At 50.9% G+C, this 16,702-nt stretch overlaps 1 protein-coding gene across 4 annotated transcripts in view; it reads right to left on the bottom strand.

Annotated features, from left to right (window-relative positions):
* Positions 1 to 16,702, bottom strand: part of ACLY (ATP citrate lyase) — a 53,955-nt gene that overhangs the window by 22,123 nt on the left and 15,130 nt on the right. For 2 of the 4 annotated variants that reach the window (XM_031657611.1, XM_031657609.1), the window contains exons 10-16: positions 16,548 to 16,609; positions 13,240 to 13,357; positions 10,157 to 10,311; positions 9,281 to 9,371; positions 8,152 to 8,181; positions 4,297 to 4,438; positions 3,552 to 3,720 (exon numbers count right to left, since the gene is read on the bottom strand). In XM_031657611.1, the coding sequence (XP_031513471.1) occupies positions 3,552 to 3,720; positions 4,297 to 4,438; positions 8,152 to 8,181; positions 9,281 to 9,371; positions 10,157 to 10,311; positions 13,240 to 13,357; positions 16,548 to 16,609 (767 nt within the window). The remainder of the gene's footprint in view (positions 1 to 3,551; positions 3,721 to 4,296; positions 4,439 to 8,151; positions 8,182 to 9,280; positions 9,372 to 10,156; positions 10,312 to 13,239; positions 13,358 to 16,547; positions 16,610 to 16,702) is intronic. The other 2 variants (XM_031657610.1, XM_031657612.1) reach the window with 1 other exon arrangement.

Raw genomic sequence — 16,702 nt, forward strand, 5'->3', positions numbered from 1 at the left:
CTCACTGCAACTTCCACCTCCCGGATTCCTGCCTCAGCCTCCCAAGTAGCTGGCACTACAGGTGCCCACCACCATACCTGGCTATTTTTTTTTATTTTTAGTAGAGGCAGTGGCTAGGCTGGTCTCGAACTCCTGACCTCAAATGATCCACCCACCTTGGCCTCCCAAAGTCCTGGGATTCCAGGTGTGAGCCACCGCACCCAGCCTCAAACCTGCACCTTCTGATGCAATAGTTCAACTTCTAGAAATTTATGCTTAGGGAATAATTAAGGATACAGGCAAATGTTAATCCGAGATTGCCCATCACAAGATTTGCAAAAGCAAAAGTGATGCTGCTAGTAAATGCTTATCGATGTGGAAAGAGCAACTGAAGAAAGCAGATTATATGAGTGGCATACAGTATTATTCCCTTTGTTCAAATCTAGAAAAAGGTGTAGATAAGGACACACTCTCATAGTAGCAGTCATGTTTTTCTGAAATGGGACCTCAAGTATTTATTTTCAACAAAACAATATTTATCAGTATTCTGAAACTGTTCTATAATAAATATATAATATTTTTATCATGAAATGTTGGAGTCTCTTTGGGCCTCTTCTGGCTTAGGAAGCTGACAGATTAAAAAAAAAAAATTAATTAATTAAAATAGGCCGGGTGCAGTGGCTCACTCCTGTAATCCCAGCACTTTGGGAGGCCAAGGTGAGTGGATCACTTGAGGCCAGAAGTTCAAAACCAGTCTGGCCAACATGGTGGAACCCCATCTCTACAAAAAAAAAAAAGCCAGGTGTGGTGGCATGTGTGCCTGTAATCCCAGCTACTCGGGAGGCTGAGGCACGAGAATCACTCAAGCCTGGGAGGCGGAGGCTGTGTGACAGAGTAAGGCCCTGTCTCAAAAAATAAATAAATAAATAAAATAAAGTGCTTTAATCCTGATTTGTTTTTTTGTTTTTGAGACAAGATCTGGATCTTGCTCTGCTGCCCAGGGTGGAGTGCAATGGCATGATCACAGCATGCTGCAGCCTCAACCTCCTGAGCTCAAGCGATCCTCCTACCTTAGCCTCCCTAGTAACTGGGACCAGTGAGTGCCACCATGCCTGGCTAATCCTTTTTTAAGTAGAGACAAGGTCTTGCTGTGTTGTTCAAGTTGGTCTCGAACCCCTAGCCTCAAACAATCCTCCCACCACTGCCTCCCAACAAACACAAGCCACGGCATCCAGTCAATCCTGGTGGATAGCACAGAGAGGATATAGTGGGGGTGGAGCCTGAGCCGCCTCATTTATTTATTTAACATTTATTTATTTATTTATTTATTTATTTATTTATTTATTTAGAGAGAGTCTCACTCTGTTGCCTACGCTGAAGTGCAGTGGTATGATCACAACTCACTGCAGCCTTGACCTCCCGGGCTCAAGTGATCATCCTGCCTCAGCCAGCACATGCCACCATGTCCAGCTAATTTTTTTTTTTTCTTTTTTTGTAGGGACAGGGTCTTGCTTTACTGGCCTCCTGGGCTCAAGCAGTCTTCTTGCCTTGACCTCCCAAAGTGCTGGAATAACAGGCACAAGCCACCATGCCCAGCGTATATTTTATTTTACTTTATTTAATGTTTTTAAAGACGGGGTCTTGCTTTGCCACTCAGCCTGGAGTGCCATGGAATGATCATAGGTAACTGCAGTATTGAACTCCCGGGTGATAAATCGATCCTCCTGCCTCAGCCTCCTCAGTAGCTGGGACTAACAGGTGTGAGTCGCCATGCCTGGCTGGACTAATTTTTAAACTTTTTGTAGAGAATGGGTCTCGCTTTATTGCTTAGGCTGGTCTTGAGCTCTTGGCTTCAAGCAATCTTGCTGCCTCTGCCTCCGAAGTCCTAGGATTATAGGCATGAGCCACTGTCCCAGGCCTGAGCAGCCTCTTTGTAAGCCCAGGTAAGCAGCCTCTGCCCAGACTGACCTGCCCTGGGTCACTATTCTGACTTCTGAAGATCACGTGTCTCCAACCATTTCTACCCAAACCATTGGCTACTCCCAAATCTCCAGCCCTTTGTCCCAGGCAGCAGTGACAGGACATCATACAGGAGCTGTTCCTGCTTCCCCACCCTCTGCCCCCGAGGGCCCAGAGATCTACCTGTGCATAGTTCATGTCCCCACCCCCCACCCCCCAGAGCCCACCCAGTGATCTACCTGCACATAGTTCATGTCCCCACCCCCAACCCCAGAGCCCACCCAGTGATCTACCTAGCTATAGTTCATGTCCCTACCCCCCAACCCCAGAGCCCATGCCGGATGAGCCGATTCTGGATTTTTTTATTTTTTGAGCCGGAAGGGCCCGATTTTGATTTTTGAGCGATGGTCTCTCTCTCTTAGCCCACCCAGTGATCGGCAATTGCACATAGTCTGTCCCCACCCTCCACCCCCAGAGCCTGGCACCCAGTGATCTACCTGCGCATAGTTCATGGTCCCCACCCCCCCCCCAGGAGTCCCACCCAGTGACTACATAGTTCATGGTCTCCACCACACCCCAGGTTCAGTGATCTACCTGCACATAGTTCATGGTTCCACCCCCACCCCCAGAGCCCAGTGATCTACTCATGACAGTTCATGGTCCCCACACCCCCAGAGCCCAGTGATCTACCTGTGCATAGTTCATGTCCCCACCCCCACCCCAGTGATCTACCTGGCGCATAGTTCATGTCCCTGTTCCCTCACCCCCAGAGCCTCCAGTGCGTGATCTACTCATGATGTTCATGGTCCCCACACCCCGCCCCCCCCAGAGCCCAGTGATCTACCTGTGCATAGTTCATGTCCCCACCCCCACCCCAGAGCCCAGTGATCTACCTGCGCATAGTTCATGTCCCCACCCCACTCCCCCAGAGCTCCAGACAGCCTCCCAAGATAGTTCATAGTCCCCACCCCCAGAGCCCAGTGATCTACTCCATGATAGTTCGTGGTCTCCCCACACCTCCCCCAGAGCCCAGTGGGATCTACTCATGCATAGTCTTCGTGGGTCTCCACCCCCACCCCCAGAGCCCAGTGATCTACCTGCACATAGTTCATGTCCCCACCCCCCCCCCAGAGCCCAGTGATCTACCTGTGCATAGTTCATGTCCCCACCCCCACCCCTGTTTCCAGTGATCTACCTTCCAGCATAGCAGTTCATGTCCACCCCCACCCCCAGAGCCCAGTGATTCACCTGCATAGCCTCATGTCCCACCCCACCCTTCCCCAGTGATCTACCCAAGCATAGTTCATGTCCCCACCCCCCCCCCCCCAGAGCCCAGTGAGGATTCACCTGCACATAGTTCACATGGTCCCACTCCCCACCCCCAGAGCCCAGTGATCTACCTGCGCATAGTTCATGGTCTCCACCTCCACCCCCAGAGCCCAGTGGGATCTTACCTCCCATGATAGCTCATGGTCCCCACCCCCACCCCTTAGAGCCTAGTGATCTACCTGGCACATAGTTCATGTCCCCACCCCCACCCCAGAGCCCAGTGTGATCTACCTGTGCATAGTTCATGGTCTCCCACCCCCACCCCCCAGAGCCCAGTGATCTACCTGCACATAGTTCATGGTCTCCATGGTGCTGTCATAGGCAGAGCGGAGAGAGGCAAAGTTGATAAGCACATCTACTTCTGGGTGCTTCCTCATGGCATCAGCCATGTTCTTGAAGACAGGGATCAGGATCTCCTTGTGCCCCCAGTAGAACTTCTGCTTGTGGTCCCCACTGTGAGAAAGTAAAAGAATTAGGACATCCTCCACCTATCAGGACTGGGGAAGGGGAAGCTGAGGGGAGGAATTTCACCCAGAAGGTAGAAAAGGCATGGTCTCTGCCCTCAAAGTATTTTCATCTAAGGGACAAAGGAATATTGATGCCCCTGTCTCTAGGATGGGCAAAGCCTTCCCCAGCAAAGGGAATGAGCTCGCTGACTCCCCAAGCCCTGCCTTTTTTTTTTTTTTTTTTGGAGACAGGGTCTTGCTCTGTCACCCAGGCTGGAGTGCAGTGGCATAATCAGAGTTCACTGCAACCTCAACCTCCAAGGCTCAGGCAATCCTCCTGCCTCAACCTCCCAAGTAGCTGGGACTACAGGTGCACACCACCACACCCGGCTAATTTTTAAATTATCTATAGAGATGGGGGTCTCCCTATGTTGCCAAGGGCTGGTCTCAAACTCCTGGGCTCAAGCAATTCTCCCACTTCGACCTCCCAAAGTGCTAGGATTACAGGCATGAGCCACTGTGCCCAGCCCCAGGCTTTGTCTTAGCAGAGGAAGGAGATACTTCCCACCATGGGGTAACTCACGTGAAAGGGTAGACCATGGCAGCCACCGAGGGCTCATCTCGGGAACAGACATAGTCAAAGTCCAGCATGCCTTGCACGGCCCGGGTCTGCATGCCCCACACAATGGCCTTGGTGTGGCGGCTGAAGAGGGTGGTGCTCTTTCCTGGTGGGCAAAGACACAGAGAGTGCACCCAGAACACATACCCCCCGGAGACCTGCAGGGGCCAGGGCTGCCTGCCAGACCCCTCCACGCCCCATGTCCACAGGGTGATGCCTCATCACAACCATAAAGGAATGTCAAGAGGACAGAATTCTGAGAACTTGGGGAGGAGGTGCCTCAATTTTTCTGGAAGAAGGTGGCAGAAAGAGCAAATCAAGCTAAGAGGGCCTGCCTATCTGGTAAGTAGCTCTGCAAAGAACAGAGAAAGAAGGGCCCCACAGTCAAAAATGCCCAGGAGAATTCCTACAGGACCTGTTTCATTTCCCAGGCAAGGTGTGTCATCAGGTTATATGCACCGAGGTCCTGACAAATTATTTTTGATGAGTCTCGCTTCTGCCGGGCTGCTGGAGTGCAGTGGCCGGATCTCAGCTCACTGCAAGCTCCCGGCCCCAGGTCTTCACGCCATTCTCCTGCCTCAGCCTCCCTCGAAAGCAGCTGGGGACTACAGGCTCAGCCACCTCGCCCCAGCTAGTTTTCTGTCTTTAGTAGAGACGGGTTTCACCGCGGTCAGCCAGGATGGTCTCGACTCCCGGTTCCCTGGATCCCGCCTGCCTCGCCTCCCAAAGTGCTGCTGATTACAGGCTTGAGCCACCGCGCCCGGCCATGACAAATTATTTTTAACGTAATTGGAAAAAAATGTTTAGCTCCCCCAATTTCGGTGGGCTCAGGACTTACAAACGATGTTCCAACAATGCTCACCACCCTGTAAATCTGGACATAAAACCAGCTTCAGTTAGGGTTTGAATCAGCATTAATTCTAGGTCAGTGTAGGTCCAGTGAAGAGGTTTGCTGCAGCCGGGGCTGAGGACACAGCAGCCTTATCGCTAACTGAGGTTCCCGCCAGGGCTCTGCACAAGGCAGGAGCAGCAAGCTAGTTACACAGGGCCACTGCCCTCAACCTGCCTTCCTGTTTTTCCTGTCCTTCTCCCTTCTACCAGGTGGCTCTTTCCTGCTCAGGACAGTGCTCTTGGACAGACCCTCCAGTGGGCACTTAAGAGGTAAGGCGCAGGCCAGGTGCGGTGGCTCACGCCTGTAATTCCAGCACTTTGGGAGGCTGACACCGGTAGATTACTTGAGCTCAAGAGTTCAAGACCAGCCTGGCCAACATGGTGAAACCCTGTCTCTAATAAAAATACAAAAATTAGCTGGATGTAGTGGTGGGCACCTGTAATCCCAGGCTGAGGCAGGGAGAATCGCTTGAACCCGGAAGGCAAAGGTTGCCGCGAGCTGACATCGCGCCACTGCACTCCAGCCCGGGACTCCATCTCAAAAAAAAAAAAAATTTTGTGTGGTAGCATGTGCCTGTAATCCCAGCTTCTTGGGAAACCAACACACAATCACTTGAACCAAGGAGGCGGAGGTTGTAGTGAGCCAAGATCGCACCACTGCACTCCACCTTGGGCCACAGAGTGAGACCCTGTCTCAAAAAAACAAAACAAAACAAAACAAAACAAAACAAAAGGTAAGGGAACAAAAGGAGCTGGCAGAAGTACAGTTCTATAGGTGGGCCTAGTGGTGCATGCCTGAATCCTAGCTACTTAGGAGACTGAGGTGGGAGGATCACTTGAGCCCAGGAATTCGAAACCAGCCTCTGCAGCATAGTGAGACCCCACCTCGAAAAAAAAAAACAACAACAAAACACCTTCCATGATGTGATTATTACGCATTGCACGCCTGTACCAAAATATCTCATGCACCCCCACTATGTACTCACAACAATTTTAGAAAGAAGATTTTAATGCAGCAAGTATATTTAAAAAAAAAAAAAAGTGCAGCCCTTAGCGTAAAGGGAAAGGACTTTTACCACACTTCAGGCAGCTGACCTTCCCCTCTGGGTCCCTGCAAGTCCTAGAGGAGGAAAGCAGCCCTCAGGGAGTTTCTGAGCTCCCCTAGGGAGAATGATGCATCGAGCCCAGTGGCATCTGGTATTAATCAACCTACTGTACTAGAGCAGGCTTGGCTAACCAAGTTCATGGTCTCATTAAATCCCTGTACAGGCCTGCCTCCCATCACAGCCTTAAGCTTCTCATGGCAGAAGTTTCCTGATGTTGCAAATACCTGGAATTTACTGTCACCCAGACCCACCTGGGTTCTGCTGAGACATGAGATCACAGAACAAGGGAAGCCACCTAATCCAGTTCCCCCACTTCCCAGTCCCAGGAAACTGAAGCCCAGAGATGCCAAATGACTGAGGTCCGAGGTCATCCAGCATCAGAGCCAGGATTACATAATCACTTAAAATGCAGCTCAACTGTGAAAGTGAGGAGGGAGAATATAAGTGTGAGTTCATGACCCACCATCCTCAGGGGAAGCCTACATCATGTCACTCCCGACAGGTGACGCACGTGCACATGCCTCTGATCTATCTACCCTGCCAGCTACAGAAATCAAGACAAAGCCTGGAATCTACAAATCTACCAGCATCTCCAGCAGGAAACGGTGGAGGTGAAGTGGCCCTTCCTCAAGCACAGAGAAACCAAAGCTGAAGGGTGTATGTATCCTCAGCTTACCAGCAGCAGAGAGGCCCGAGAGAACCTCTGCGCCGGGGGCTATGCCCCCTACACCAGGCCTCCTCTGGCCTCACTGAGGGGAGGGCTCGCTCCTGACGCACTCTCCTTTTATTTCTCACACTCCAGAAAGTAACAAGGATAACCCCCCTCCTCATAACCTTCCTCCCCTTCAGAGCACAGAGAGCTCCTGGAGAACCAGGGCTGGTCCCTGTTCTTTCCACACTGGGCTAACTCTGCTCTTAACTTTTTCCAGAGACAAAAACATCAGGATTAAAGCCAGGTGGCCAGAGGGCTGCATTCCGGGCCTTTCCAGCTGGTTATCAACTCTGCCAATTACTCCTCCCCCATCCCTTAGCAAGGGGACAACAAAGACTTCCCTGCCTCCACGGCTGTGAATGTCAAAGTTAAATGGAAGCTCTGATGCTATGAACCAATTAATCTACTCAGCTAGGCCAGTGGGTGAATGCACATGCACAGAAGTGTCCACTATAAAATGTGACCTCATACGCCAGACAATGTTCATACCCCTTCCAATTACCCAGTCTCTAGATCCGCTGCACACCCTTCTGCGCTTCTGTCTACCTCCTTCTCCACCTCTCTTGTTCCTCCACAACCCCCAGAAAAAGATAAACTGGTCCCTGGAGCCTGAGGATGAAGCTGGCAGTGGTGAAGCTGGGGCAGAAAAGGTGAGAAAATGACATCAGGAGATGTAAATGAGAAGCAGGGATGACCTGTGGCTCCCCTTCTGCACCCAGCAGTGACAGACGCCCACGGCTGTCTGCCACTCCCCATTCAGTTGGATGGCTCCCTCCTTCCCAGGCGACACTCTCTCCTTGACACCACTCCACTCTCCAGGGCTGTGGGTCTGGCTCTTGCTCCTTCCAAAGTCTCTACCCCCTCCCAAGTCTGGAGCCAGAAACAGCCACACAGTGAGGAGAGCGCTGAGTGGGGCGTGTACTGAGCAGGGATAGGAGGGGAGGAAGAGCGAAGACTTAGGACTTGGGGTCAGGCCACACCAAGGCAGGGACAGAAAATAGACCAGACGACACTGCAACCCACCAGGGGAGGGGAAACAGAGCACACAGTAAAACTGTCACCCGCTAACAAAGCCACACGCGGAGTGGGGGCAGGGTGGGGGCATCCTACCTTGCAGGGATCTTGGACTTGGGACTGAATCTGTCAAAGAAAATGACCAAGGCAACTGAGTGACCCACTGATGGCTGGAGGCTTTGGAGGGAGAGGGTGGGAACAGGGAAGGGTCCCATGGACAAGCCTTTCAGGGTTAAAGCCCTCACCATCCCTCTCCTGTTCTGCAATGGACAACGGAGTAAGGCCAGCAGAAGAGGTGAAAGCACCGATAAGCAGAATGGAAGCAAGAAAGAGCAAAGACCAAAGGGGCAGAGAGTGGGTAGGAGGAGGACGAAGGCTGGGCAGGTGTGCTCAACACCAGCGCCTCCCCCAGGCCCTCTGCAGGGACAGCTGGATGACTTGAACTCTGGGTTCTCCAGCTGGCACGGTCCCACCCTCTTAATGCCAATCCCTTTTTGTCTCCACGAAACACTATGAGATGATCGGCCAGCATGGGGTTGACCTGTGCTGTGGATAAAGATGCTGATTTGGGACAGTGTCACTATTTCCCAAAATGCCGTAAGCAAAGTGTGTCCCAGGAAGAGGCTGCACAGGTGTACCAGCCCAGGGGTAACTAACACCACTTATGTAGAGCTGGCTGCAAGGGCTGGCCGGCAGGAATCACATCTACATGGAGAGAAAAATTAGTTGAAATACAGATGGGCTGACAGGCGAGGGTGTTTCTTGCTGGGGATTCAGAGGAGGGAATGTCTGTTAGGGCCCCAGGATGGTGGGGATGGGCTGGGAACTGCTGTTGTAGGAGCTGGCTCTGTCATCCTGGGGTCCCGGCGTCTGCCCTCCACTTGGGAGAAGAGTCTCAGAGAATTTTCCACTTCCTGGAATTTCTGTAACCCTATCTCCTCCACAGCCTCCCTGCCCAGTTCACACCCCCATAAGAAGAACAGGGGTAGAAGAGAATAGGGGGAATGGAGGTGACCAGGCACAGCATGGGTCCTCCGCCTCAGGAGCACCCACAGGGGAGGCTCAAGTCATACCATCCTCGCGTCCCAGGCACACTCCCATTGCAAAACCCAAACCACTTTTCATCCACCTCTGCCAGCCCAGGCGGGAAAGGGAAAGGGGAGAGAGATACAGAGGGTACCGAAAGGCCACTCCCTGGAACATGCCTGAAGCCTCAGGGAGTTACCTTGTGGCATGGCAGGCTTGGCCTTCTTTGCAGGCGCCACCTCATCGGCCCTGGACTCAGAAAAAGATGCTGTCCTGCTGGGGGCTGGCGTCTGGGGTGAGACAAGGAGAGTAAGAGGTAAGAGTCACAGCTGGGAAAAAAGTCACTGGTCCTCAAAGGCCCCAAAGAAAACTAATAAAAATTATGCATGGCAATGCTCTTTATAAGCTGCTTCCAAAAGTACTAACAATCCTCCAAGATACGAATTAATATTATCCCATGTTACAGATGAGCAAACTGAGGCCCTGAGTGGACAAAATACTGGCTAAGGTTGCTCTCTCAGCAAAAAGTAAGAGAGTAACAATTTTTAAGTTTTTCTTTTCTTTTCTTTTTCAGATTAATTCTCGCTCTGTCGCCCAGAGCTGGAGTGCAATGGCGCCATCACAGCTCACTGCAACCTCTGCCTCCCGGGTTCAAACGATTCTCGGGAGGCCTGAGCCTCCCGAGTAACTGGGATTACAGACATGTACCACCATATCCAGCTAATTTTTGTATTTTTAGTAGAGACGCGGTTTCACCATGTTGGCCAGGCTGGTCTCGAACTCCTAACCTTAGGTGATCCACCAGCCTCGGCCTCCCAAAGTGCTGGGATTACAGGCGTGAGCCACCATGCCCAGCCACAATTTGAACTTGGTTCCAATTTTAAAATCCTTGGTCCTTCCATTATACTACTTTGATCAGGGCAGGAAAAAAAATGGCAGAGAGCCAGAAACCAACCATGCACTAACTCCTGCTGTATTTCCTCTATGCCCCCAGGCAACAGAGAAGGAGGACTGTATTCTAGTGGAAAAGATGAGATGGTTCATTCCCATAAGGTTGGGGGAGGCTGGCACCTACCGATGTGCTCCCGCTGGCGTTGAGGAGAAAGTTTGCAGTGTGGGCCGCTGTGGGTGGCTGGTTGGGGATGGGCCGGTGGCCCAGGGCCATGCCCACAATGGCCGTCATGTGAGTCTCCGTGCCAAAGACATGGATGGGGATCCCAGTGGTCTTCCCTGTAAGGGAAGGAAAAAACATCCATAATTCAAGTATGCAGATAAGTGCCCAAGTCCACGTGATCCTGCAAAGGCCCTTTTAGAGCCATGATCAGTGTTTGGCGCATTCAGTGCAAGACCAATATCCAGGGCAAATCAGCTGTCATAATTCACCACCAGACAAAGCTTTCTAAAGGCCACTTCCTGATAACAAGAACAAGAAACATGCCAGGTGCAGTGGCTTACACCTGTAATCCCAGCACTTTGGGAGGCCGAGGCTGGCAGATCACTTGAGGTCAGGAGTTTGAGACTAGCTGGGCCAACGTCGTGAAACCCTGTCTCTACTAAAAACACAAAAAATTAGCCATGCTTGGTGGCGTGCGCCTGTAATCCCAGCTACTCGGAGGCTCAGGCAGGAGGATCCCTTGAAACTGGGAGGCAGAGGTTGCAAAGCAAGCTGAGATCGCGCCACTGCACTCCAGCCTGGGCGATAGTGCGAGACTTTTGTCTCCAAAAGAAAACACAAAAACAAGAAACATATTTACTGGCAAGATAGCAAGATTCAAGTAACCAAATTATCAGAGCCTGTATTCCTCCTGCTCGCAGCCTGGACCCCAGCTCTCCAGCTTTCCTTAGCCTTCATCACATGCATCCACCAGTGCTTGGTCTCTGTTCCTAAACATCCTGAGCCCATTCTCCCAGGGCTCTGGCCCTGCTCCTCCGTCTGCATGGAACTCTCCATGGAGCTTCCCCTGGCTGCTCTCTGGTCTCCCAGCTCAACCCAAGCGCCGTCTCCTGAAAAAGGGCCCCTCTGACCTTGATGGTCACTCTCTCCCATGCCACACTCCCCTCTTCCTTGTACAGACAGACCCCTAGCATCTTCTCCTACTGTTTATTTGTGGAATGTTCTAATTTTAAGAGCATGATTTGGTAACTTCACTGTGCCATCCCCAGGCCTGCCCCACTGCACATAGCAGGTCCTCAGCTTTGAACTAGCTCTATGAAAAATAAAACAAAAGGCTCACACCTGTAATCCCAACACTTTGGGAGGCCTAGGCGGCTGCATCACTTGAGTCCAAGAGTTCGAGACCAGCCTGGGCAACATGGCAAAAGTTCGTCTACAAAAAAATTAGCCAGGCGTGTGCTAATTTTTTGTACAAAAATTGTATTTATTGTGGTGTGCATCTGTAGTCCCAGCTACTCAGGAGGTTGAAGTGGGAGGATCCCTTGAGTCTGGGAGGCAGAGGTTGCAGTAAGCTGTGATCACACCACTACACTCTAGCCTGGGTGACAGAGTGAGACCCCGTCTCCAAAAAAAATAAAAAATAAAAAATGCCTGTAATCCCAACACTTTGGGAGGCCAAGGCAGGTGGATCACGAGGTCAAGAGATTGAGACCATCCTGGCTAACACGGTGAAACCCGGTCTCTACTAAAAATTAAAAAAAAAAATTAGACGGGCGTGGTGGCAGGTGCCTGTAGTCCCAGCTACTCGGGAGGCTAAGGCAGGAGAATGGCGTGGACCCGGGATGCAGAGCTTGCAGTGAGCAGAGATCACGCCACTGTACTCCAGCCTGGGCGACAGAGCGAAACTGTCTCATAAAAAAAAAAAAAGAAAAGAAAAGAAAGAGAGAAAAAAAAAATTAACCCTATTCAATTCAAACCTAAGTCAAATTGTGTCACTTGGCTGGGTGTAGTGGCTCACATCTATAACCCTAGCACTTTGGGAGGCAAAGTCAAGAGGATCACTTGAGACCACAAGTTTGAGAACAGCTTGGGCAACACAGTGAGACACTATCTCACAACCAATTTTTTTTTTTTAATTAGCCAGGCGTGGTGGTGCGCACCCGTGGTCCCCAATACTTGGGAGGTTGAGGTGGGAGGATCACTTGAGCCCACAAGGTCGAGGCTGCAATGAGCTATGATGGTACCACTGCACTCCAGCCTGGGTGACAAAGCAAGGCACTGTCTCAAAATAATAATAATAATAATAAATATGTGGTTCCCCTGCTTAAACACCTCTTGTGCCTACTATCTCACAGTGATGGCCAAGTCCTCCTGTGACCTGTAGTGTCTCACTGACACTCTCTCAGCCCCAGCCCCCTACCACTGCAGGTATTGGAATTTGTCCTTCCCTCTCCAAGAGTCACCATGGTGCTGCTCCCTCATTCTAGGTCTTTGCTCAAATGTAATTTTCCTTTCTTTTCTTTCTTTCTTTTTTTTTGATACAGGGTCTCACTCTGTCACCCAGGCTGAAGCACAGTGGCATGATCATGGCTCACTGCAGCCTCGACCTCCCGGTTCAGGTGATCCTCCTACCTCAGCCTCCCAAGTAGCTGGGACTACAGGTGTGTACCACCATGACCAGCTAATTTTTGTATTTTTTTTTTTTTGTAGAGGCGGGGTCTTGCCATGTTGTCCAGACTGGTCTTGAACTCCTGAGCTCAAGGGATCCACCCGCTTTGGCCTCCCAAAGTATGTGAGCCACCATGCCCAGCCTTGATCAAGTCTGATCAAGCATTTTCTGATCTCCCTGATGAAGGCTGCCCTGGCCCCTCCCACACGCATTCTCCCTTTCCCTGCTTTGTTTTCCTTCCTGGCACTCAGCACCCTCTGACACCACAGTTTGCGTCCTCTGTTCCATGAAGGCTTGCTGTCTGTCCATTTGTGGCTGTAACCCTCATCGCCAGCACAAAGCCCAGCACAGAGCGAGTGGTCTTTAATAAATATCTGTTAAGTGTAGAGCTGAATGAAAATGCTTTCCTGACCACACCAAAGTTTAGGACAGCACTCTGTGTTGGGACAGGGAATGGAAACCCAAACTGCATACCCAGGAAGGGGAGTGGAGAGAGAGTGAAAGAGCCCAAGACTGATGCTCAGGAATCAGGAATCCCAAAGAGGAAGGTCACCCACACTCAGGGAGAGGGGGAGAGAAAAGGTCCCCATCTTACCGACTTCTCCCATCACCCGTAAGCCCTCCTGATAGTTGGGGCCACCTCTTCGGACAAAGACTGTTACTTCGTGCTCCTTCAAGGGGCCCTGGTAATCTCGAATTGCTCTCACGATGCCCTGGAAGCCCAAAGGGACACGTGACTAAAAACAAGGCAGCCACAACTCAATGATCTATAACCAGAATAAACAAATGTACCAGGTGTATGTGACAAGGGCTGCTCCCCAGGAAGCATGGGACCACGCACAAGCAGCCACGGCCTGGGATATGATCACTCAGAATGTTGCTGAGGTGGGAACGTGGGGTACCCGGGATTGACACCCCTTAATGTCATGGAGGCACCAGGCCTCTATCGTCAACAAGGCCTTGCTGGTCTCTCTTTTGTTCCGTCTACAGTCATTATTGCCTCTTACTACATTTTTTTTCGGTGGGGATATCTATGTTGGGCTCTATGCAAGGGTTCTCAGAGGTACTAAGACATAGTCAATGTCCCACAAAAGCTTCTTAAGTGATGTGCGGGAACAGTTCTTTTTTTTTTTTTTTTTTTTTTGAGACAAATTCTCGCTCTGTCACCCGGGCTGGGGTGCAGTGGTGCGAGCTTGGCTCACTGCAACCTCTGCCTCCCGGGTTCAAGCGATTCTCCTGTCTCAGCCTCCCGAGTAGCTGGGACTACAGATGCCTGCCACCATATCCGGCTAATTTTTTTTATTTTTAGTAGAGATGAGGTTTCACCATATTGGTCAGCCTAATCTCAAACTCCTGACCTCAGGTGATCCATCCACCTCGGCCTCCCAAAGTGCCGAATTACAAGTGTGAGCCACTGCGCCCAGCACGGCGTAAGAACAATTCTTTTTTTTTTTTTTTGAGACGGAGTCTGGCTCTGTCGCCCGGGCTGGAGTGCAGTGGCCGGATCTCAGCTCACTGCAAGCTCCGCCTCCCGGGTTTACGCCATTCTCCTGCCTCAGCCTCCCGAGTAGCTGGGACTACAGGCACCCGCCACCTTGCCCGGCTAGTTTTTTGTATTTTTTAGTAGAGACGGGGTTTCACCGTGTTAGCCAGGATGGTCTCGATCTTCTGACCTCGTGATCCGCCCGTCTCGGCCTCCCAAAGTGCTGGGATTACAGGCTTGAGCCACCGCGCCCGGCCTAAGAACAATTCTTACAATGGATATCCACTTTGGAAAAATGAGAGGGTGGAAAGGTGTGTCCAGTTATGTTTCTCAAGACAGAGGCTAGATTTTGAGCCTGGAGTCTGACTTCTGTCACCCCAGGCATTTCACACAAAGCTCCATGTACAGTATCTGCTCCAAACCAAGTGCCCAAACCAAGGATCAGTGCAGGGCAGCTCAGAAGTTAAATCAAAGCTGCTGAGGCTCCCCTGTCCCAGATTTGTCTGTTCAGGTCCAGTTATGGACACCCTGATTTTGGCAGGACTGATGGGGTCTGGTCCCACATTTTATTTATTTTTTGGGACAGGGTCTCATTGTTGCCCAGGCTGAAGCACAGTGGCACGATCTCGGCTCACTGAGGCCTCGACCTCCTGGGCTCAAGTGATGCTCCTAGCTCAGCCCACTAATTTTTTTTGAATTTTAGTAGAGATGAGGTCTCATTATACTGCCCAGCCTTATCTTGAACTTCTGAGCTCAAGTGATCCTCCTGCCTCAGCCTCTCAAAGTGCTAGAATTATAGTTATGAGCCACTACACCCAGCCCTTCACTTCTTGAGATCTCAGACTTTAAAGTTTGACACTTATCTAGTCATTATTCTCAAAACTCACATGGATCCACCAGATGTGGCACACTCTTTTCAATATACTCACTGAGCATCTGACAGTATGGAATATTAATAAATGGCCTCCTTGGGTGGCTATCTTGAAAGGGATGACTCTTGAGACACATTAGCTCTGTCATCCTTGTTGACAGCAGTCACATGTGCTTTTAAAGCATGTGCAAACACAGCCCTGACCCGTGAATAGGCACCCAGGCTGAGAAGACCCTGGTAGGACGAGAGGAGCCCCGGATCATCAAAGCACTTTCTTCATTCCAATCTTTTGGAAAAAGGGCTCATGACTGAGATATAAGAACAGGATGGCCAGGCGCAGTGGCTCATGCCTATAATCCCAGCACTTTGGGAGGCCGAGGTGGGCAGATCACGAGGTCAGGAGGTCGAGACCATCCTGGCTAACACGGTGAAACCTCATCTCTACTAAAAATACAAAAAAAATTAGCCAGGTGTGGTGGCGGGCACCTGTAGTCCCAGCTACTTGGGAGGCTAAAGGAGGAGAATGGCATGAACCTGGGAGGCGGAGGTTGCAGTGAGCCGAGACTGTGCCATTGCACTCCAGCCTGGGCGACAAAGTGAGACTCCATCTCAGAAAAAAAAAAAAAAAAAGACCAAGGAGATGCAGAGAAACCAGAGTCTCACAAGACTGTTGAAAGTAAGGAGGATCGGTCGGTTGGGCATGGTGGTTCACATCTGTAATACCAGCACTTTGGGAGGCTAAGGCGGGTGGATCACCTGAGGTCAGGAGTTCGAGACTAGCCTAGCCAATATGGTGAAACCCCCTCTCCACTAAAAATACAAAAATTAGCCGGGCATTGTGGTGGGTGTCTGTAATCCCAGCTACTCAGGAGGTTGAAGAAGGAGAATCACTTGAACCCAGGAGGCAGAGGTTGTAGTGAACTGAGATTGTGCCATTGCACTCCAGTCTCAACAACAAGAGTGAAACTTTAAAGGGGAAGGGGAGAGGGAGAAGGAGAAGGAGAGAGAGGGGGAAAGAAGGGGAGAGAGCAGGAGAGAGGGGGAAAGAAAGAGAGAGAGAGAGAGAGAAAAGAAAAGAAAAGAAAGAGCAAGCAAAGGAAAACAAAGGAGGAAAGGAAGGAAGAAAAGGAAGGAAGGAAGGGAAGGAAGGAAGGAAAGGAAGGGAAGGAAAGAAGGGAAAGAAGGGAAGGAAGGGAAGGAAGGGAAGGAAGGGAAGGAAGGGAAAGAAGGGAAGGAAGGAAGGAAGGAAGGACTGAGCCAGTGCTCCAAAGCATTGGTCCTGGGAAGGAAGAAAGCAGATATTTGACTCCCATCCTTCAGGTGGGAGAGTTATGGTCCAGCCTGGCAACTGCTTGCCCAGAGACACACAGCATCAGATGTGCAGCTCCTGTCCCAGTGTCTTCTCTACCCCCTTAAGAGATCTTGGGGCAAGAGCCCCCTACCTGACCTGGGAACTCATGGTAACTTGGCTCTGGCTCAAACTCTGCTTTCAAGGCCCCTTCCCTGCTTTCCCCAAACCACTTTCCCCAGAAACTGCTGCAGCTGTTACCTTGAATGTAGCAGCCACGTTGGTGAAGTTTGCAATGCTGCCTCCAATGATGAGGATCTTGCCTGGATTTGGAGTCAGAGAGAAATCAAAAACAGTTACAGAGGTAGACTTGAGCATCTTCCCAGCAATCCAACTGAGGAAGTTCTTGTTCCCCT

This window comes from Papio anubis, chromosome 17 (assembly GCF_008728515.1).
Source record: "Papio anubis isolate 15944 chromosome 17, Panubis1.0, whole genome shotgun sequence".
Lineage (NCBI taxonomy): Eukaryota > Metazoa > Chordata > Mammalia > Primates > Cercopithecidae > Papio > Papio anubis.